Here is a 24,772-nt window from a genome sequence, read left to right on the forward strand (position 1 = left end):
ATGAGTGCATTAGTTGTGCTGTGTCATCTTGTTACATAGTGATTATGAATACCTGAAGCATGACCATGTTGTCACCCTCAAATGTGACAAAGACGTCCGAATCGCACTTTAGAGACGGGATACGGTTCTCCATCATGAAGCCCTGGGGGGAAAATCAACCACAGGTCATGTTTCAGTGGGATAAAGCCTGTCACAATACAGTCTGATGTTATGAGATGCGTTTATGGACGCTTTTTAATGGAAAATCACACACTTGATGTTTTATGTAATAAATGGAGCAAAGTACAGTGTTAATGATGCATCTGTGTGAACAAAAGTGATCTGAACTCCTCTATTAAGCATTCATTTTATTTTAGAATCACAGAGATATACTTCTGCCGTTATAATAATAGTTGAAATAGTGATTATTTGTCATTAAGATAAGATTATTTTAGTGCCATCCAGCATGATAATAAATGAAATTGAGAATTTTTTATTCTATATATATTTTATTTGGTTTTTAGCTGGTTTTCAATGTATTTTTTGTACAGGTTTCCTCTGGGTGCGCCGGTTTCCCCACAGTCCAAACACATGCGCTATAGGTAAGCTAGATAAGCTAAATAGCGTACACATACATTATAGGCCATAGTGTATGGTTGTGAATGCAAAAATGTATAGGTGTTTCCCAGTGTTGGGTTGCGGCTGGAAGGGCATCCTTTGTGTAAACCATGTGCTGGATAAATTGGCGGTTTATTCTGCGATGGTGACCCCAGATTAATAAAGGGACTAAGCCGAAAAGAAAATGAATGAATGAATTTATAATATATATATATATATATATATTAGATTTGTAGCTTTTTAGTATTTTCTGTACAGCATGATAATAAATGGAAGCGAGAACATATTTTTTTCATATGTATTTAGTTTTTTAGCTGTTTATAAATGTATTTTTGTAGAGCATGATAATAAAAGTAATAAAACATCTTTATGTATTTAATAAAATGTTTATCTATTGTAAATTAGTTTATTTATTTTTGCACAGCATGGCAATAAATTCAAGTGAGAAAATATTTTTGAATATATTTTATTAGATTTTTAGCTGTTTTAAATGTAATTTATGTTTTTGTAAAGCATGAAAATAAATGAAAGTGAGAAAATATTTACATATTTGTATATATATATATATATATATATATATATATATATATATATATATATATATATATATAATTAGATTTGTAGTTGTTTTTAAAATGTATTTCTGTACACCATGATGATAAATGAAAGTGCTAATTTTTTTAATATATTTAATCTGTTTTTTTGGCAGTTTATAAATGATTTTTTGCAGGATAATTATATATATAAAAATCTGATTTCAACTGTATATTATTAGATTTTTAGCTGTTTTAAATGTAATTTATGTTTTTGTACAGCATGAAAATAAATGAAAGAGAGAACATATTTTATAGATATATTTATATCATTTTTAACTGTTTTTAAATGTAATTTATTTTTTGTACAGCATGATAATAAATGGAAGCATGAAAATATTTTTTATATATTTATTAAGATTTTTTGTCGTTTTTAAATGTATTTTTTGTACAGGATGATAATAAACGAAAGTGAGAAACTATTTTTTATACATTTAAAAACATTTTTAGCTGCTTTAAATGCAATTTGTTTTTGTACAACATAATGAGTTAAAGTGAGAAACTTCTATGAAGTTATATAAACTACATACATATGCATATATATATATATATATATATATATATATATATATATATATATATATATATATATATATATATATATATATATATATTATATTTTTAGCTGCTTTTTTAATTAAATCATTTAGCACGGTAATAAACAGAAGTGAGAAAATATTATTTATATATTTAATTAAATTTTTAGCTGTTTTTAAATAAAAAAAATTATATAGCATGATAATAAATGGAAGTGAAAAAATATCATTTACACATTTAATTAATTTTATAACTGTCTTTAAATGTAATTTTGTTTTTGTAAAGCATGAAAATACATGAAAGTAAGAACATATTTTTATATATATTTAGTTAGATTTTTAGCTGTTTATAGATTAATATTTTTGTACTTTTGCATGATGAAAAAATTGACATGATAAAATATTTTTATATACTTTGATGTTTAGCTGTTGTAAAATTGATGATTATTTTTTGTACAGTATGACAATAAATTGAGGTGCAAAAATATTTGTATATATATATATATATATATATATATATATATATATATATATATATATATATATATGTATGTATGTATGTATATATATAATTAGATTTTTAGGGACCGAGCACCGAACGGTGCAAGGCCCTATTGGAATTGCTCCGTTTATTATTATTATTATTAGGGACCGAGCACCGAACGGTGCAAGGCCCTATTGGAATTGCTCCGTTTATTATTATTATTATTATTATTCTTTTCCGGAATGAATCGCGATTTTAAGGGGCTAAACATGCCCGAAAACTCACGAAACTTTGCACACGCCTCAGAAGTGGCGAAAATTTACGTTTATTATGGGTCTCGGAAGTGGGTGTGGCAAAATGACTCGACAGCGCCACCTAGAAAAATTAAACGGACGAGCCCCCGATCCACGAATCACGCACATGCACGAAAATTGGCACACACCTCAAACATGCCAAAATATACGAAAAAGTCTCTTGGAGCCATATGTCAAACCCAACAGGAAGTCAGATATTTTTAACTTCCTGCGGCGAAAAAGTGGCATTTTTGCCATTTTCAGGCGTTGTATTTTAACGAACTCCTCCTAGGGATTTTATCCGATCGACACCAAAATTGGGTTTTATCATCTAAAGGCATGGGCGATGTTAAATTGCGAAGCTTTAGAGTTTTCGTCGATGGGCGTGTCTGTGGCGGCCTCGCAAACTTTGACAATTCGCCACAAAACAGGAAGTCGTTATAACTCAGGCATGCATTATCCGATCTGCCTCAAAATTCACACGCTTGATAAGAGTCCTGACCTGAACACGTTTACATGCCAATATCCAGATACAGTTATAGCGCCACCTGCTGGCCACAGGAAATGACATGATTTTAAAGAGTCACAAACTCCTCCCACAAATTTTATCATATCAGCACCAAAATTTGGTGGTGTTATCTGAAAGCTCTAGCGATGTTATATTGTGAAGATCTAGAGTTTTCGGAGAATGGCCTGTCCGTGGCGGCATGACAAACCTCAACGCTTCGCCATGGAACAGGAAGTCCTTATAACTCAACCACACAAAGTCCGATCTGCCTGAAACTTCACATAGTTGATACAAGTCCTCTCCTGAACACATCCCCATAACAATATTGAAGTGGGCGTGGCAAAATGACTCTACAGCGCCACCTATAAAAATTAAACGGAAGAGCCCCTGATCTACGAATCATGCACATGCACGAAAACTGGCACACACCTCAAACACGTCAAAACATACAAAAAAGTCTCTTGGAGCCATAACTCAAACCCAACAGGAAGTCGGATATTTTTAACTTCCTGCGGCAAATAAGTGGTATTTTTGCCATTTCCAGGCGTTGTATCTTAACGAACTCCTCCAAGGCATTTTATCCGATCGACACCAAAATTGGGTTTTGTCATCTAAAGGCCTTGGCGATGTTAAATTGCGAAGCTTTAGAGGTTTTGTCGATGGGCGTGTCTGTGGCGGCCTCGCAAACTTTGATTCGCCACAAAACCGGAAGTCATTATATCTCAGGCATGCATTATCCGATCTGCCTCAAAATTCACATGTTTAATATAAGTCCAGACCAGAACATGCCAAAATCCAGTTGCAGTTATAGCGCCACCTGCTGGCCACAGGAAATGTCATGATTTACAGAGTAATAAACTCATCCCACAAATTTTTTCGTGTCAGCACCAAATTTGGTTGGTTGTTATCTGAAAGCTTTAGCGATGATATATTGTGAAGATCTAGAGTTTTCGCAGAGGGGCGTGTTTGTGGTGGCATGACAAACCTCAACGCTTCGCCATGAAACATGAAGTCCTTAAAACTTAACCACACAAATTCCGATCAGCCTGAAACTTCACATGGTTAATTAAATTCCTCTCCTGAATACATATAAAAATTAAACGGACGAGCCCCCGATCTACAAATCACGCACATGCACAAAAATTGGCACACACCTCAAACATGCCAAAACATATGAAAAAGTCTCTTGGAGCCATATCTCAAACTCAACAGGAAGTCGGATATTTTTAACTTCCTGCGGCTAAAAAGTGGCTCTTTTGCCATTTCTAGGCGTTGTATTTTAACGAACTCCTCCTAGGGATTTTATCTGATTGACACCAAAATTGGGTTTTGCCATCTTAAAGCCTTGGTGATGTTAAATTGCGAAGCTTTAGAGTTTTCATCGATGGCTGTGTCCGTGGCAGCCTCGCAAACGTTGATGATTCGCCACAAAACAGGAAGTCGTTATAACTCAGGCATGCATCATTCGATCTGCCTCAAAATTCACACATTTAATAACAGTCCTGACCTGAACAGGTTTACGTGCCGATATCCAGTTACAGTTATAGCGCCACCTGCTGGCTACAGGAAATGACATGTTTGACACTGTAACAAACTCCTTCCACAAACTTTCCCGTATCAGCACCAAAATAGAGTGGTGTCATCTGAAAGCTCTAGCGATGATATATTGTGAAGATCTAGAGTTTTTGCAGAGGGGCGTGTCTGTGGTGGCATGACAAACCTCAACGCTTCGCCATGGAACAGGAAGTTATTATAACTCAACCACACAATGTCTGATCTGCCTAAAACTTCACATGATTGATAAAAGTCCTCTCCTGAACACATCTACATAACAATATTGAGTCAGTCATAGCGCCACCTGCTGGCAGAAGGTAGATTGGCTTATAACTCAACCACACAAACTCCGATCTGCCTGAAACATCACAAGGTTAATAAAAGTCACCCCCTGAACACATCTACATAACAACATTGAGTCTGTCTTAGCGCCACCTGCTGACAAAAGGCAGTTTGGCTCATAACTCAGCCAAACAATGTCCGATCTGCCTAAAACTTCACATGGTTGATAAGTTTCCTCTCCTGAAGACATCTACATGCCAATCATGAGTCACAGTTATAGCGCCACTTGCTGACAGGAGGAAGTTTGGCATAGATCTGTGATTTTCTCAGATATTTTTAATAAATCGGCTTAAATTATTACTGTTCGCTGTTCTCTGTCATCCTGATGCCACCGGGCGGCGGTGAGCCCGGGTGCGAGGTCCCTATCATCGCTGCTTGCAGCTTTAATTATTAGGGACCGAGCACCGAAACGGTGCGTAGGCCCTATTGGAATTGCTCCGTTTTTTATTATTATTAGGGACCGAGCACCGAACGGTGCAAGGCCCTATTGGAATTGCTCCGTTTATTATTATTATTCTTCCGACTTCTTCCGCGGAATGAATCGCAGTTTTGAGGGGCTAAACATGCCCGAAAACTCACGAAACTTTGCACACACCTCAGAAGTGGCGAAAATTTACGTTTGTTATGGGTCTCGGAAGTGGGCGTGGCAAAATAACTCGACAGCGCCACCTAGAAAAATTAAATCGACGAGCCCCCGATCCACGAATCACGCACATGCACGAAAATTGGCACACACCTCAAACACACCAAAACATACGAAAAAGTCTCTTGGAGCCATATCTCAAACCCAACAGGAAGTTGGATATTTTTGACTTCCTGCGGCGAAAAAGTGGCATTTTTGCCATTTCCAGGCGTTGTATTTTAACGAACTCCTCCTAGGGATTTTATCCGATCGACACCAAAATTGGGTTTTGTCATGTAAAGGCCTTGGCGATGTTAAATTGCGAAGCTTTAGAGTTTTCGTCGATGGGCGTGTCCGTGGCGGCCTCGCAAACTTTGACGATTCGCCACAAAACAGGAAGTCACTATAACTCAGGCATGCATTATCCGATCTGCCTCAAAATTCACACGTTTGATAAGAGTCCTCACCTGAACACGTTTACATGCCGATATCCAGATACAGTTATAGCGCCACCTGCTGGCCACAGGAAATGACATGTTTTACACTGTAACGAACTCCTCTCACAAATTTTATCGTATCAGCACCAAATTTGAGTGGTGTCATCTGAAAGCTTTAGCGATGATATATTGTGAAGATCTAGAGTTTTTGCAGAGGGGCGTGTCCGTGGCGGCATGACAAACCTCAACGCTTCGCCATGGAACAAAAAGTCCTTATACCTCAACCACACAATGTCCGATCTGCCTGAAACTTCACAGGGTTGATAAAAGTCCTCTCCTGAACACATATACGTGCCAATATTGAGTCAGTTATAGCGCCACCTAGTGACAGAAGGTAGTTTTGCTTATAACTCAGCCACACAATATCCGATCTGCCTGAAACTTCACATGGTTGATAAAAGTCTTCTCCTGAACACATCTACATAACAATATTGAGTCAGTCATTGCGCCACCTGCTGGCAGAAGGTAGTTTGGCTTATATTTCAGCCAAACAATGTCTGATTTGCCTGAAACTTCACATGGTTGATTAAATTCCATTACTAAAGGCATCTACATGCCAATCTTAAGTCACAGTTACAGCGCCACCTACTGGCAGATGGTAGTTTGCATTATAACTCAACCACACAAAGTCCGATCTGCCTGAAACTTCACATGGTTGATAAAAGTCCTCTCCTGAACACATCCACATAACAATAATAAGTCTGGCATAGTGCCATCTGGTGGCAGAAGGAAGTTTGCCTTATAACTCAGCCACACAATGTCTGACCTGCCTGAAAACTCACATGGTTGATAAGATTCCTCTCCTGAAGACATCTACATGCCAATCTTAAGTCACAGTTATAGCGCCACCTGCTGACAGGAGGAAGTTTGGCATAAATCTGTGATTTTCCCAGGTTCTTTATTTATATTGGCTTAAATTATTGTTGTTCACTCTTCTCTGTCATCTTGAGGCCACTGGGTGGCGGTGAGCCCGGGTGCGAGGTCCCTATCATCGCTGCTTGCAGCTTTAATTAGGGACCGAGCACCGAACGGTGCAAGGCCCTATTGGAATTGCTCCGTTTATTATTATTATTCTTCCGACTTCTTCCGCGGAATGAATCGCGGTTTTGAGGGGCTAAACATGCCCGAAAACTCACGCAACTTTGCACACGCCTCAGAAGTGGCGAAAATTTACGTTTGTTATGGGCTTTGAAAGTGGGCGTGGCAAAATGACTCGACAGCGCCACCTAGAAAAATTAAACGGACGAGCCCCCGATCCACAAATCACGCACATGCACGAAAATTGGCACACACCTCAAACACACCAAAACATACGAAAAAGTCTCTTGGAGCCATATCTCAAACCCAACAGGAAGTTGGATATTTTTAACTTCCTGCGGCGAAAAAGTGGCGTTTTTGCCATTTCCAGGCGTTGTATTTTAACGAACTCCTCCTAGGGATTTTATCCGATCGACACCAAAATTGGGTTTTGTCATCTAAAGGCCTTGGCGATGTTAAATTGCGAAGCTTTAGAGTTTTCGTCGATGGGCGTGTCCGTGGCGGCCTCGCAAACTTTGACGATTCGCCACAAAACAGGAAGTCGTTATAACTCAGGCATGCATTATCAGATCTGCCTCAAAATTCACACATTTAATAAAAGTCCTGACCTGAACACGTTTACATGCCGATATCCAGATACAGTTACAGCGCCACCTGCTGGCCACAGGAAATGACATGATTTACGGAGTTATAAACTCCTTCCACAAATTTTATCGTATCAACACCAAAATTGAGTGGTGTTATCTGAAAGCTCTAGCGATGATATATTGTGAAGATCTAGAGTTTTCGTCGAGGGGCGTGTCTGTGGCGGCATGACAAACCTCAACGCTTCGCCATGGAACAGAAAGTCCTTATAACACAACCACACAATGTCCGATCTGCCTGAAACTTCACATGGTTGATAAACGTCATCTCTTGAACACATTTACAAAACAATATTGAAGTGGGCGTGGCAAAATGACTCGACAGCGCCACCTAGAAAAATTAAACGGACGAGCCCCCGCTCTACGAATCACGCACATGCACAAAAATTGGCACACACCTCAAACATGGCAAAACATACGAAAAAGTCTCTTGGATCCATATCTCAAACCCAACAGGAAGTCAGATATTTTTAACTTCCTGTGGCAAAAAAGTGGCGCTTTTGCCATTTTCAGGCGTTGTATTTTAACGAACTCCTCCTAGGGATTTTATCTGATAAACACCAAAATTGGGTTTTGTCATCTTAAAGCCTTGGTGATGTTAAATTGCGAAGCTTTAGAGTTTTTGTCGATGGGCGTGTCCGTGGCGGCCTCGCAAACTTTGATGATTCGCCACAAAACAGGAAGTCTTTATAACTCAGGCATGCATTATCAGATCTGCCTCAAAATTCACACATTTCATAACAGTCCTGACCTGATCAGGTTTACGTGCCGATATCCAGTTACAGTTATAGCGCCACCTGCTGGCCACAGGAAATTACATGTTTGACACTGTAACAATCTCCTACCACAAACTTTTCCGTATCAGCACCAAAATAGAGTGGAGTCATCTGAAAGCTCTAGCGATGATATATTGTGAAGATCTAGAGTTTTTGCAGAGGGGCGTGTCTGTGGTGGCATGACAAACCTCAACGCTTCGCCATGGAACAGGAAGTCCTTATAACACAACCACACAATGTCCGATCTGCCTGAAACTTCACATGGTTGATAAACGTCATCTCTTGAACACATCCACATAAAAATATTGAAGTGGGCGTGGCAAAATGACTCGACAGCGCCACCTAGAAAAATTAAACGGACGAGCCCCCGATCTACGATTCACGCACATGCACAAAAATTGGCACACACCTCAAACATGGCAAAACATACGAAAAAGTCTCTTGGAGCCATATCTCAAACCCAACAGGAAGTCGGATATTTTTAACTTCCTGTGGCGAAAAAGTGGCGCTTTTGCCATTTTCAGGCATTGTATTTTAACGAACTCCTCCTAGGGATTTTATCTGATAATTACCAAAATTGGGTTTTGTCATCTTAAAGCCTTGGTGATGTTAAATTGCGAAGCTTTAGAGTTTTCATCGATGGGCGTATCCGTGGCGGCCTCGCAAACTTTGATGATTCGCCACAAAACAGGAAGTCTTTATAACTGGCATGCAATATTCGATCTGCCTCAAAATTCACACATTTAATAACAGTCCTGACCTGATCAGGTTTACGTGCCGATATCTAGTTACAGTTATAGCGCCACCTGCTGGCCACAGGAAATTACATGTTTGACACTGTAACAAACTCCTTCCACAAACTTTCCCGTATCAGCACCAAAATAGAGTGGTGTAATCTGAAAGCTCTAGCGATGATATATTGTGAAGATCTAGAGTTTTTGCAGAGGGGCGTGTCTGTGGTGGCATGACAAACCTCAACGCTTCGCCATGGAACAGGAATTTCTTATAACTCAACCACACAATGTCTGATCTGCCTGAAACTTCACATGATTGATAAAAGTCCTCTCCTGAACACATCCACATAAAAATATTGAGTCAGTCATAGCGCCACCTGCTGGCAGAAGGTAGTTTGGCTTGTAACTCGGCCACACAATGTCCAATCTGCCTGAAACTTCACATGATTGATAAAAGTCCTCTCCTGAACACATCCACATAACAATATTGAGTCAGTCATAGCGCCACCTGCTGTCAGAAGAAATTTTGGCTTGTAACTCGGCCACACAATGTCCAATCTGCCTGAAACTTCACATGATTGATGAAAGTCCTCTCCTAAACACATCTACATAATAATATTGAGTCTTTCATAGCGCCACCTGCTGGCAGAATGTAGTTTGTCTTAAAACACAATCTCCACACAATCTCTGATCTGCCTGAAACTTCACATGGTTGATAAAAGTCTGCTCCTGAACACATCCACATAACAATATTGAGTCAGTCATAACGCCACCTGCTGGCAGAAGGTAGTTTGGCTTATAACTCAGCCACACAATGTCCCATGTGCCTGAAACTTCACATGGTTGATAACATTCTTCTCCGGAAGACATCTACATGCCAATCTTAAGTCACAGTTATAGCGCCACCTGCTGACAGGAGGAAGTTTGGCATAAATCTGTGATTTTCTTAGATCTTTTTTTATATATTGGCTTAAATTATTATTGTTCGCTGTTCTCTGTCATCGTAAGGTCACCGGGCGGCGGTGAGCCCGGGTGCGAGGTCCCTATCATCGCTGCTTGCAGCTTTAATTATTATTATTCTTTTCCGGAATGAATCGCGATTTTGAGGGGCTAAACATGCCCGAAAACTCACGGAACTTTGCACACGCCTCAGAAGTGGCGAAAATTTACGTTTATTATGGGTCTCGGAAGTGGGTGTGGCAAAATGACTCGACAGCGCCACCTAGAAAAATTATACGGACGAGCCCCCGATCTACGAATCACGCACATGCACGAAAATTGGCACACACCTCAAACATGCCAAAACATACGAAAAAGTCTCTTGGAGCCATATCTCAAACCCAACAGGAAGTCGGATATTTTTAACTTCCTGCGGCGAAAAAGTGGCGTTTTTGCCATTTCCAGGCGTTGTATTTTAACGAACTCCTCCTAGGGATTTTATCTGATCGACACCAAAATTGGGTTTTGTCATCTAAAGGCCTTGGCGATGTTAAATTGCGAAGCTTTAGAGTTTTCGTTGATGGGCGTGTCCGTGGCGGCCTCGCAAACTTTGACGATTCGTCACAAAACAGGAAGTCGTTATAACTCAGGCATGCATTATCAGATGTGCCTCAAAATTCACACGCTTGATAAGCGTCCTGACCTGAACACGTTTACCTGCTGATATCCAGATACAGTTATAGCGCCACCTGCTGGCCACAGGAAATGGCATGATTTACGGAGTAACAAACTCCTCCCACAAATTTTATCGTATCAGCACCAAAATTAAGTGATGTCATCTGAAAGCTCTAGCGATGATATATTGTAGAGATCTAGAGTTTTCGAAGAGGGGCGTGTCCGTGGCGGTATGACAAACCTCAACGCTTCGCCATGGAACAGGAAGTCCTTAGAACACAACCACACAATGTCCGATCTGCCTGAAACTTCACATAATTGATAAAAGTCCTCCCCTGAACACATCCCCATAACAATATTGAAGTGGGTGTGGCAATATGACTCGACAGCGCCACCTAGAAAAATTAAACGGACGAGCCCCCGATCTACGAATCACGCACATGCACAAAAATTGGCACACACCTCAAACATGGCAAAACATACGAAAAAGTCTCTTGGAGCCATATCTCAAACCCAACAGGAAGTCGGATATTTTTAACTTCCTATGGCGAAAAAGTGGCGCTTTTGCCATTTTCAGGTGTTGTATTTTAACGAACTCCTCCTAGGGATTTTATCTGATAAACACCAAAATTGGGTTTTGTCATCTTAAAGCCTTGGTGATGTTAAATTGCGAAGCTTTAGAGTTTTCATCGATGGGCGTGTCCGTGGTGGCCTTACAAACTTTGATGATTCGCCACAAAACAGGAAGTCGTTATAACTCTGGCATGCATTATCAGATCTGCCTCAAAATTCACACATTTAATAACAGTCCCGACCTGAAAAGGTTTACGTGCCGATATCCAGTTACAGTTATAGTGCCACCTGCTGGCCACAGGAAATGAAAAGTTTTAAATTGTAATATACTCCTTCCGCAAACTTTATTATATCAGCACCAAATTTGAGTGATGTTATTTAAAAGCTCTAGCGATGATATATTGTGAAGATCTAGAGATTTTGCAGAAGCGCGTGTCCGTGGCTGCATGACAAACCTCAACGCTTCGCCATGGAACAGGAATTTCTTATAACTCAACCACACAATCTCTGATCTGCCTGAAACTTCACATGGTTGATAAAAGTCATCTCCTGAACACATCCACATAACAATATTGAGTCAGTCATAACGCCACCTGCTGGCAGAAGGTAGTTTGGCTTATAACTCAGCCACACAATGTCCCATGTGCCTGAAACTTCACATGGTTGATAAGATTCCTCTCCGGAAGACATCTACATGCCAATCTTAAGTCACAGTTATAGCGCCACCTGCTGACAGGAGGAAGTTTGGCATAAATCTGTGATTTTCTTAGATCTTTTTTTATATATTGGCTTAAATTAATATTGTTCGTTGTTCTCTGTCATCGTAAGGTCACCGGGCGGCGATGAGCCCGGGTGCGAGGTCCCTATCATCGCTGCTTGCAGCTTTAATTTGTATTTGAATTTTTAATATATTTAATCCGTCTTTCAGCTGTTTATAAATGTATTTTTTGTACAGGATGAGAATAAACAAGAAAATAGTTTTATATTTTTTATTCAATCTCAACTCTTATTTAATTGTTTTATGATTTTAGTTACATTGATATGTTAAATAGAAATTATTATTTTGTAACCACATTTAATAATCTTTTTCCATGAAGGGTAAAATTGGCTCCCTAAATTGATTTTTAAAGTTTGATACTTCACTATTTCCATTGGTAAAATATAGATCAAAACAGACAATATATGTCTAAAATGTAATTAAAAAGAATAAACTTGTTGTTGTTTATGTAAATGTTGTATAAAATAAATATTACATTTGCAAAATCATGCTAATATTCAATGAAAAGCCATTTTTTGCTCATACAACATTTCTTCGACTAAACTTGTAAAAATGTTAATTTGTTTACATACCTAATTTACTGTACTAAGGTTTAGCAATTAAGATTTACCATAGTAAAATGTTTGCCTTATGATTTCATTTGTTTATGCCATATATTAGTGGGACATGTTTTAAAAAGCCATCTCAAAGTCTGCAAAAGTGCCGTTTTCTTTCCAACCGTGTGATTTGTGTTGCGTGAGAAGAAAAGGATTTAATGTCAGACGTGTGAAAACAAAGATATACTCTGAGCTATTTACTACAGCACACATCAGTCTTGTGGTTTCATGCCTTTTAAACATTTACCAGCAATAGCTACAATCAACACAAGCATGAAACTGTGTGTTGAGAATATCATTTAATGTCTCGAACAACAGTCAATGAATGCATAAAATACTGCATGCATAGTATTGCAGAATGCAGATTAAAATGTGCTAAAATTTAGCATATAAAGCATGGCACACACTAAAAATATATTACAGTTGAAATCAAAATTATTAGCACCTCTTAGAATTTTTTTCTTTTTAAATATTTCCCAAATGGTGTTTAAGAGAGCAAGGAATTTTTCACAGTATGTCTGATGATATTTTTTCTTCTGGAGAAAGTCTTAATTGTTTTATTTTGGCTAGAATAAAAGCAGTTTTTATTTTTTTAAACATCATTTTAAGGTCAATATTATTAGCCCCTTTAAGCTATATATTTTTTTCGATATTCTACAGAACAAACCATCGTTATACAATAACTTGCCTAATTAACCTAACCTGGAGTGCGTTTCCCAAAACCATCATTGGCCAACTGAGGTCGCAAGTTCCATCGTAACAAACATAGTTTGTTGATTTGGTCCGACCCTTCCTATCTGAACATGCAGCTCAACTCCTTGTTCAAGCTTTTGTTCTCTCAAGACTAGCCTATTGCAACTCTCTACTAGCCGGGCTTCCAGCTAACTCTATCAAACCTCTTCAGCTGCTCCAGAACGCAGCAGCACGAGTGGTCTTTAATGAATCTAAAAGAGCACATGTCACTTCGCTGCTCATCCGTTTGCACTGGCTGCCAGTTGCTGCTCGCATCAAATTCAAAGCTCTGATGTTTGCCTACAAAGCAACTTCTGGCTTTGCTCCTTCTTATCTGCTCTCACTTCTGCAGATGTATGTGCCCTCCAGAAATCACTTTCCCGAACTCTCGCGTTCAATCTGCCCAGTTGGTGGAATGAACAAATGCATCAGCACGGCAGAGTCACTCGCTGTCTTCAAGAAACGACTAAAAACTCAACTATTTAGTCTCCACTTCACTTCCTAATCTGCAATTCCCTCTCTGGCTCCACCGCTAACTGTACTACAGCAAAAAAAATTACTAATGTTTTGCTTCTTACACTTTACATACCTGAAACTTTCCTACAGCACTTATTTATTGTTGCTCTTATAGTTGTGTAAATTGCTTCCTTGTCCTCATTTGTAAGTCACTTTGGATAAAAGCGTCGGATAAATGACTAAATGTAAATGTAAATTTGCCGTTTCCTAAATCCGTTGCTCCAACAAACATTCGCAAACTGAGTTGCAAACTTGCACTCGCAACTACACCTCTGGAGCAGTAGTTAGAAGCATAGTTTCTAGCTGTGTTCCCACTTATCCCTTCTATGTCCTATTCATTTAGAACATTCTAACATTCAAAGCTGGAATTATGAAAGTAAAAAAGCATTAAGGTCATCTCTCTTAGATGTAATTTGCCTTCAAGCTATTTTTGCAGTTCAGTTTTAGCGGTCTTCATGTTTACAATTGTGCTCCCTTCGCAGTGCACTTTGAAAACATTGATGTCATTTCACATCTCCAAAGCTTGTGAAAACAAAAAGCATATTAATTATTTTAATTTATAGTGGGTTATTTATTAAGTATCTGTACTGTATATGACATGGGCCTGCTGGATCATGCCATTCGCCAGTTGGAAAACTTTATAGTACTTTATAATAATACATTTGTGTATGAAAAACTGTATTAGGGAGTTTCAAAGAATTCAAGTTTAACAGGAGGGCTAATAAGTCTGACTTCTGAGTTTCGTCATTTTTGTAAGTGGGTAGTTGGCACAGAGGAGACCGTCCGCAAAATGTCACTGCGAGTTATTTTCTGACATCTCAGGATGTTTGTATTTGACACCATTAAGTCTAGACACAACAGGACATGGATGTCTAGATGTACACTCACCATGCCACCTGTGCACTCACGACAGTCCTGCAAACACGCAACATTGGCCCAAGTGCTGTAGGCTTTGAGTCCGGCTACCAGCGCCTGTAGAGCGCGGTTACTCTGGAGGTCTTCACCTTTACATAAAGCATCGTCCATCAAGTCTGCTGCATATCTGCAACCAAAACAGAGGAATGCACATGTGAATTTAAAGTCTGCATGAAATGGAAGCTGAGATCGTTTTTTTTTTTTTTAGTATTGTGATGCAGTTCATAGAGAAATGGAATATTAAAGGGCACCTATGGTGAAAAATCTACTTTTCAAGCTGTTTGGAAAGACATGTGTGTGTATATATATATATATATATATATATATATATATATATATATATTAGGGGTGTCACGATTTAGATTTTTAATCGAAATCAATCGAAATTCATGCTCAACTTCGATTATCGAATCAAAAAATAGAATCGTCGATGCTGCCACGCCCCCATGTCACGTTAGCTTGGCTTGCCAAGCGGGAAAAAAACATGCTTGTTGAAGTGCTTGTTAAACTGCAGAAGCAGGAGACCCGTCGACAGAGCTTAAATCCTCTCCTCTTTCAGTCGCCGGTGTGGAAGTATTTTGGATTTCCAGTGAGTTATGTTGACAACGTTCGTGTTGTCAACAAAAAAACACAGTTTGCAAGCTCTGCTATGTACGTATTACGGTTGGGATGATAGACGATGGGCGCATCCCGATCCTCCGCCCCGCACCCGTTGCAAATCCCCTCGCGAAAAATACACACTCAGGCCCTGTTTACACTAATAGGTCTTTGTTTTTAAATGGCATTTTAAAACAACAACGATCCACATCCACACTGGCGTGTTGCATTTCTGAGCAGCCCTCCTTCCTCACTACCGCTGAAAACACACATCACGTGACCACACACACTCATTCACACACAGATACAGACGCACACACATTGTCATGCGCTCGAGACAGCGGGTCAAGGCAGTCAGCGGGTCAGTAGACTGCTTCCATCTTTTACTTTCACACAAGTACTCAGTCATTTCAGCGAACACCTCAGATACTGTTGGCTGGTTCCTGTTGGTTGTGCACCTTTTTTACCGATGCCTTTATAACGACACAGATCACTGCCTATTCACGAGTCCCGCAGAAAAAAGTGATTGACAGGTTGTAATTATGTGTGTAACTTGCCTTTATTCATTTACTGTATGATTTGTTTATGAGTAAAACAAAGACCATGCAAGTCAGGTAGTTTAAACGGTAGGCTACTAATAATTAATTCGTTATTAATTAATTAATTATTCATAATCGAAAATCGAATGGAATCGTGACTTTAGAATCGAAAATGTAATCAAATCGAGGATTTGGAGGATCGTGACACCCTTAATATATATATATATATATATATATATATATATATATATATATATATATATATATATATAGTGTATAGACCATCATATTGGGGTGATATAAACACACACAGTCCTTTTTTTCAATTTAACAACATAAAAACGGTGGACCAATTGGAGCGGTTTTCAGACCGACAGCAACTTGAAGTAGGAGAGCGGTCCCCCCACCCACCAATATTGATAGACAGCCTCGCGTCACAATCATATCCTCAGTTTCTTGTTTCACGTCTGCCATTTTCAGTGTGTAAGTCAAAGCGATATCATTGAAGGAACACCCTTGCTCTATTTTTTGATTAAAGGCTCATTGGGCTCAACACAAGATCAATATTCTCCACATTATCGCTCTAATCGAAATTATTGCTTGTACCTTTTTTGTGGTGCGGCACCGTGCATTTCAGAGTTCTGGGCGTGGGTTTCTGTCGGGGTGCATGCGGCGAAGCTTTGGCTTGGCGGCTCGGCGGCCGTGGCGCCGTTGTGTTTGCCCTGGTGGAGGCTTGTGTTTGGAGTTCTGGAATGCGTGGCGCGAGGACACTTCATTTTTCTGCCCCGCCACTGAGAGTGTCTGGTGTGCCGTGTCGTGGCGCATTCGGTGCCTCAGTAAAAGTTAATTCAGTTTGTGTGGTTATCAGTCTCGGTATACAAGCTCGGCACTTGTACACGAGACAATACAAACTATACAAACCAACTATATCTCTGCTTGGTCTGTGTTCGAGTCGTACATGTACGGCTGAATGCTGATCCTAGCTTAGCTTAGCTTCTCTCTCTCTGTCTGCCTGTCTGTGGCAAACACACAGCGTGGGAGCTTTTGGCTCCACCCCCTTGCTACATTGGGCGGGAAGCCAAAACTAATTTTCATGTGAAGCAACACGCCCCTAAAACAGCAAACTGTGTAAACGCCCCCACCATGACACTTTTTAACACATTATAATGAAAACATCTGAACTGTGCGTTGAACTGAACCTAAACTGGCACACTCAGAAGAACCATAAAATTAATATTAAATCATAAAAAAGGGGTAAACTATGTGCCCTTTAAGTGAGAAGAACAGTGGGTGTGGCTTGTTTTTTTCTACTGCGAGCTGATTGGATGTAAAGTAGTCATTTCATTCAGAAAGATCAGTAGTTTCTGGAGAGTTACTACAGCCTAACAGACATCTATTACAGCCTAAAGGGGACCTATTATGCAAAAATCACTTTAAACACAAGCAAGAGTCTGTGAAAAAAGCCAGCTTTGAATGGTAAAATTGCATTAATATTTTTTTTATAATCACACTTGATAAAAACAGTTTAAAGAAACACTTAGGACCCTATTTTTCGCAATAAGGCGCAAGACATGTTTGGCGTGATTTGTTGCTATTTTCAGACCAGCACAACTGTAATTTTCACGTTTCGCGTCACGATGTTTAAATAGCAAATTCATTAGTGCCACTTTGTGGGCTTATGGGTGTGCTGGTCTATAAAGGAGGTGTGTTAAGGCGGATTGTTGGCTTGTTGCTATTTTGAAGAACACTACAATATAGGAAATAAAGGTGAGCAATCTGTCAATATGCAGAATCAGTGTCCACGGTTACGTTAATTAATAGAATAACCGAACTTATCTTTGCGCTTAGCCAAAACACATTACCTGAGAACAAGTAGTAGATTCAAAAGACCAAAGTCAGGGAATATGTCGTTAGATATACACTACAGTTCTGCAAATAAGAAGTTGATATTCTGTTTTATTTTAGACAGAATGTTCTGTGTTTTTGTCAAATATTATCTACAGTACCTGACAAAAGTCTTGTCGCCTATCCAAGTTTTAGGAACAACAAATAAGAACTCGACTTCTAGTTGATCATTTGGTATCAGAAGTGGCTTATACGAAAGGCAAAGGCCTCTAGATTACGCTTATTTGTCCAAAACAAAATATGATCATGCCTTGATTTTTAATGATTTCATCAGGACAGTAAGGTCTGACTTTGCTTAGGTAAAAATCTTGTCACTGAACAGAAATAATGTCCAGAATATAAAGTCATGCTGCAGTGGAAACAGAATGAATATTGTGTCTGACTCCATCATGAGCTTGGAGGACTGCATCCATACATCTCTGCACTGACTCAAATCACTGATTAATAAAGTCATCTGGAATGGCAAAGAAAGCGTTTCTGCAGGACTCCCAGGGTTCATCAAAATTCTTTGGATTCATCTTCAATGCCTCCTCCTTCATCTTACCCCAAACATGCTTAATAATGTCCATGTCTGGTGACAGGGCTGGCCAATCCTGGAGCACCTTGGCCTTCTTTGCTTTTAGGAGCTTTGATGTGGAGGCTGAAGTATCAGAGAAGGAGCGCTATCCTGCTGGAGAATTTGCCCTTTCCTGTGGTTTGTAATGTATTGGGCAGCACAAATGTCTTGAAACCTCAGGCTGTTGATGTTGCCGTCCACTCTGCAGATCTCTTGGACACCCCTATACTGAATGTGACCCCAAACCATGATTTTTCCTTCACCAAACTTGACTGATTTCTCTGAGAATCTTGGGTCTATGCAGGTTCCAATAGGCTGCAGTTCAACAGATGATTTATGAGAAAAATCTCCCTTCTGTGACTTTCAAATGATCAACTAGAAATCAAGTTATTTTTTGTTGCTCTTACAACTGGGATCAATGACAAGACTTTTGTCATTTTTATGCACCTCTTATCAACATACAAGTGTTTTCTTTCTGAATGAATATGAATTTTGATTAAATCAAGTGACCCAGTTGGCCTTTCCAAACCTGCCTGATTTCTGAATGAATCAGTCCTTTGTACAAATGAAATGAATAAATTGCTTGATAAATCGTTTATTAGACATTAGAAATTCATTACCGACTGCTGGGAGTTTACGTTTCTTATTTAAGATTACTTCAGTCCACAAAATAGCTTCAAATTTTTATATGGGCATTAAAAAAGTAAAGAAATATGTCACCCAAAAATGAGAACTCTTTTCTTCATGATGTTTTAAACCTGTAAAAATGTATTCCTTTAGGAATATAACAATTTTAAGGAAGGTTCGTAACCCAAACTGTTTTGCAGCTGCAATAAACGATCAATAAATGTCAAAATACCAATTTCAACCCAGGCTTAATCTGACAATGTACCGCTCATTCTGGAGAGCGCCAAATACATCCCAGGAGCTATATATATATATATATATATATATATATATATATATATATATATATATATATATATATATATATATATATTTATTTAGCAGTTTTTGTTTTGACCGATGTGTACACTTTTTCAGATCTCAAATTTCTCTCGCGAGTGAATTCTATTTGCGCCTGCTTTTCTCGTGTAAATCCACTAAAGGCCGCTGTCAACTGACTGACTCACTGACTGACCGTCCAGTCGACTGACCCACCATCCTCCTTCCTTTAACCCAACCAATAGTGTTTTCAAAAGCACTGATTGACCCTCTCACCCACTTCCCTAAACCGGCAGTTTTAAAAAGTAATCCAGAAAACAAAAAGCCCTCGTCTAATTGTTACCACGTTTTCAGATTTTATCACAATCTCACACTGTTATTTACTTGTTTGTTAAATTTTTTTGCTTCTGTTTTTGTTTTGCCAGCTTTTTGGGATCATTCTTCCCTGGACTCAGATCACCTTGTCGATGTCAACTTCTCTCTGTCCCCCAACATACATGGTAAGCCACTGGACAAACTGGTAACATCGTTAAAACCGTCCACATGGAGGTAAGCGGTCAGCTGCTAAGCGCAAAAAGGAACGGAATCATACCAATATGATAGCACTGGCTTTAAAGGCAAAATGCAATCATATGTTCCTCTGACTACATACTTTGCAACCTCCAGAAATGTTTATAGGACTACTTTTTCAGAATAAGCCGATGACATTAAGTGTACGCTTTTCCAGATCTCAAATTTCTCTCGTGAGATGTCTGTTGTAGCCCATAAGTTTGTGTATTCAAAATATTTCTTTCTAAAGCTACTTTTTGGAAATTCTCTATTGCATTTAATACAATATTGACTTTAAATTATCGTTTGGGGGTAATTTCTCTACCAAGTTGAATATTGGGGATGCCACGGTTCTCAATATAATATTAAACCGTACGGTACGACCTCCACGGTTCAATGCGCGCTTGTGAATTGCGGTTTTCTCGGTTTTGCGTTTAAATAATTTATGTGCGTTTTATATCTCCCCAAATTGACTGTGTGTGCCTGTAAGTCGATGAGCTGAGATGAGGAAACTCCTTCCCGCAAGTAAATATCCAATCACAATGCTCTAAAGTTAGGGGGCGCTTGACCATACTTCCACACTTTAACATTGTGAGCGGCGGTGAAGTGAGGTTGAGGCAATAGTACAAGGAAGCGCCGGTGTCTTTCAAATCTGCGGTGTGAGGACATTTCAGTTTTGCCTGTAAGTTTAATGCCAATAAAAGAACAAACAGTGAACAAAAAATAACTGTGTGCAAGCATTGTTTTACACGTATAACCGAGACTGCTCATCTGCAGCGCCATCACCCAGCAATATCACTGTCTGAAGGCAGGATAGCAGAGAAGGTGATAAAGTCCTCCAAATAACAGCAATCTCTCGCTGAATTTTCCGAGAGACACATAAAATAACAAAGGCAGTGCGGGGTGTTTATTGCTAAAGATTTGCAGCCGTTTCTGTGATTGGAGATGTGGGCTTTTTTCATCTTATAAAAGCACTCGATCCGCGTTACAGACTACAGTCTCGAATTTTTTTCAGCACCAAGATAATTAAGATGGTTTATTTATGTTTAATGAAGTATAAATATGTTTATTTGAAATGGCCAATTTATCTATTTTAACTTCACACGTATGTTTATTTTTAAAGTGTAGGATTTTAAGTGTTCCCCAGTTTGTACATGGGCTACCAGCAGCTGTGAGATTTCAGTGTTAATTTTTTTTTTTTACTATACACTAGGATCTGGTGTACTTTTCCTGGCTTTTAAGTAAAGCAAAATGAGTATTGCAATAAATCGTTTTTATTATTTTCTCCTTAACCTCTTACTGTTCCTATTGCCTATAGAATAAAAACAAAAACACATGTCAAGCCATGATAACCGAACCGAACACCGTGCTAAAAAAAAACGAGGTATGTATTGAACCATGGGCTAACTGTATTGTTGCATCCCTATTGAATATACAATGCATTTAATTACATGAATTTATCCCTACATTGCATTTATTACACAAGTTAAGGGCTAAATAATTATGCCCTAAATAATTATGAACATCTATCTCAGTGTTCCACTTGACCGTAAGGTTGGGGTAATTGTAACCTGTAATTGTTCTGATATATCTGAATGATTTAACTATACGATTCTGGATCATGTCATTATGGCACAATTAGGTTCTCATTTGTCACTGAACAAACTTAAAACCTTTGCTATCTGGGTTTAGATCAGGACACCGTACCGAGACTGCCCTGATTTCAGTAATGAATGACCTCCTTGTCTCTGCTGACTCTGGAAACCACTTTTGTTTAGTCGGTCCTGAGAGCAGCATTTGACTGTGTGTGTGTTTTTTAATTTAACTTGATAGATTGAAAAGTTTAGTGTCTCTGGCATTGTAAATGAATAGTTCAGATCCTGTTAATACTAATCTGTTTGTTTTTCTGCAAAATAATTAATCTAATATTGAACATGACGTACCACAGGGGTTTGTTTTAGGTCCTATATCTTTTATTATTTACATGTTACCTCTTGATCAGTTTATTGATGTTACTCAAATGTACAAATATTGACTATATGGACGATATCTAATTTAAATTGTAGCAGTGATGATTGATGATCTTTAGACACTATGGGCTCTATTTTGACGGTCCATGCGCAGAACGCAAAACGCAGGGCGCAAACGCTTTCAGGGCGTGTCAGGACGCATTTTTGCCGATTTACGGATGGGAAAATGCGCTTTGCGCCAAGGCGCATGGTCTAAAAGGGTTGAGTTTATTTTCTTAATGAGTTATAGGTGTGTTTTGAGAATAAACCAGTTAGAGTCTCATCTCCCATTCCCTTTAGGAGCCAGCTGCGTCGCACCAAGAGCGCATTCGCTATTTACAGGACGCAAAGTAAGTGTAAGTGGAGCATTTCACAAGCAAAGAGTTAACAGTTGACAGTTTTTTAACAGAAAATTGTTAAGCAGAGCATCTACTGCGTGAGAATGAGAGATAATGGATCACTTTCACATTCGCTCTTGGATAGGGAAACCTTTACGCACAGACATCAATTAGCCTATAAATAATTAATTACGTTTTTTAAGCGCAAAGATTTGTTTCAAAACTATTTCTAAATTCAGTTCAAATTTCTAGCAAACGAATAAATGAACAATAATGACCAAGTGTGGTCAAAATACTGAGTTATTTCCAAATACACCTGCCATGCCCCATATGGTCTAAAACCTGACAGGTGGGCAAATCTAAGCTTGTTTTTAATAAAACAAATATAAATATGGATATGATAAATAATACTGCTAATTATAATAACATTATACAAAAGCAAATTGTTATGAATGAACTGAAAAAGCCTCCCGAGATGAAGAAGATATAAAAGCAGCGATTTTTCATATTTATGTAGGCTAGAAAATAATGTTTTGTAATATTTTAATCCTTTATAATTTTTTTCATATGTAAAGATATTTGCCTATTGCTCTCTTGTGTGTATTAAGCTGTGTGTAATCGAGGCGCAACTCTGCGCCGGAGTTTAGAACGGGTTAGTTTTGGTCTAATGAAAAATCTATTGTAGTTTCTCAAAATAGCGATGCGCCAGCGATCCGCCTCAGAACGCCTTCCTTTTTAGACCAGAACGCCTATGGGCGCACATATGAGCGCTAATGCATTTGCTATTTAAACAGCGTAGCACAACGCCTCAAAACGACTCTTGCGCGTCTTGCGCCACACTGCGGCCGGGTGTATGATAGGGCCCTATATGCTTGAGTGGTTTAGGTACAGCAATACTAATCTGTTTGTTGTTCTGCAAAATGATTAATCTAATATTGGACATGGTGTACCACAGGGGTTTGTTTTGGGCTCTATGTCTTTTAGTATTTACATGTTTTTTCTGCATCAGTATTGACTACTGTGCTTGAATTGTTCAGATCTTACATTACTAATCTGTTTGTTGTTGTGCAAAATGACAAATCTAATTTTGGGCATGGTGTACCACAAGGGTCAATTTTGGGTCCTATATATTTTAATATTTACACGTTTCCTCTGTACCAGTTTATTGATTATACTCAAATGTACAGGTATTGACTATATGAAGGATATCTAATTTAAATTTTGGCTGTGATATTTGATGACCTTAGGACACTATGAGTGGTTTAGATACAGCAATACTAATCTGTTTGTTCTGCGAAATGATAAATCTACTATTGGACATGGTGTACCACAAGGCTCTGTTTTGGGTCCTATATCTTTTAGTATTTACATGTTTCCTCTGCATCAGATTATTGATGTTACTCAAATGTACAGATATTGACTATTTGGACGATATCTAATTTAAATCCTGGCGGTGATGTTTGATGATCTTTAGACACTATATGCTAGAGTGGTTTAGGTACAGCAATACTAATCTGTTTGTTATTCTGCAAAATGATTAATCTAATATTGCACATGGTGTACCACAGGGGTTTGTTATGGGTTCTATGTCTTTTAGTATTTACATGTTTTCTCTGCATCAGATTATTGATGACACTCAAAATATACAGATATTGACTATATGGAAGATGTCTAATTTAAATTGTGGCGGTGATATTTGATGATCATAGGACATTATGAGTGGTTTAGATACAGCAATACTAATCTGTTTGTTCTGCAAAATGATAAATCTAATATTGGACATGGTGTACCACAAGGCTCTGTTTTAGGTCCTATATCTTTAAGTATTTACATGTTTCCTCTGCATCAGATTATCGATGACACTCAAATTAATTTAAAGATCTTGAATATTTGGATGATATTAAATTAAAATTATGGCTGTGGTATTTGATGATCATTAGACACTGTGCTTGAATAGTCCAGATCTTACAATACTAATCTGTTTGTTGTTGTGCAAAATGACAAATCTAATATTTGGGCATGGTGTACCACAAGGGTCAATTTTGGGTCCTATATATTTTAATATTTACACGTTTCCTCTGTACCAGTTTATTGATTATACTCAAATGTACAGGTATTGACTATATGAAGGATATCTTATTTAAATTTTGGCGGTGATATTTGATGACCTTAGGACACTATGAGTGGTTTAGAAACAGCAATACTAATCTGTTTGTTCTGCGAAATGATAAATCTACTATTGGACATGGTGTACCACAAGGCTTTGTTTTGGGTCCTATAACTTTTAGTATTTACATGTTTCCTCTGCATCAGATTATTGATGTTACTCAAATGTACAGATATTGACTATATGGACGATATCTAATTTAAATCGTGGTGGTGATGTTTGATG

General features: G+C 38.5%; 1 protein-coding gene across 7 annotated transcripts in view; it reads right to left on the reverse strand.

Annotated features, from left to right (window-relative positions):
• Positions 1-24,772, reverse strand: part of acoxl (acyl-CoA oxidase like) — a 354,958-nt gene that overhangs the window by 292,936 nt on the left and 37,250 nt on the right. For all 7 annotated transcript variants that reach the window (XR_015506452.1, XR_015506450.1, XR_015506451.1 and 4 more), the window contains exons 12-13: positions 14,916-15,069; positions 53-142 (exon numbers count right to left, since the gene is read on the reverse strand). Coding sequence is in view for 2 of the 7 variants with exons in the window: in XM_087279832.1 (XP_087135958.1) it covers positions 53-142; positions 14,916-15,069 (244 nt within the window). In the remaining 5 variants the exon portion in view is untranslated. The remainder of the gene's footprint in view (positions 1-52; positions 143-14,915; positions 15,070-24,772) is intronic.

Source organism: Danio rerio, chromosome 13 (genome assembly GCF_052040795.2).
Source record: "Danio rerio strain M-AB ecotype USA chromosome 13, GRCz13ab, whole genome shotgun sequence".
Lineage (NCBI taxonomy): Eukaryota > Metazoa > Chordata > Actinopteri > Cypriniformes > Danionidae > Danio > Danio rerio.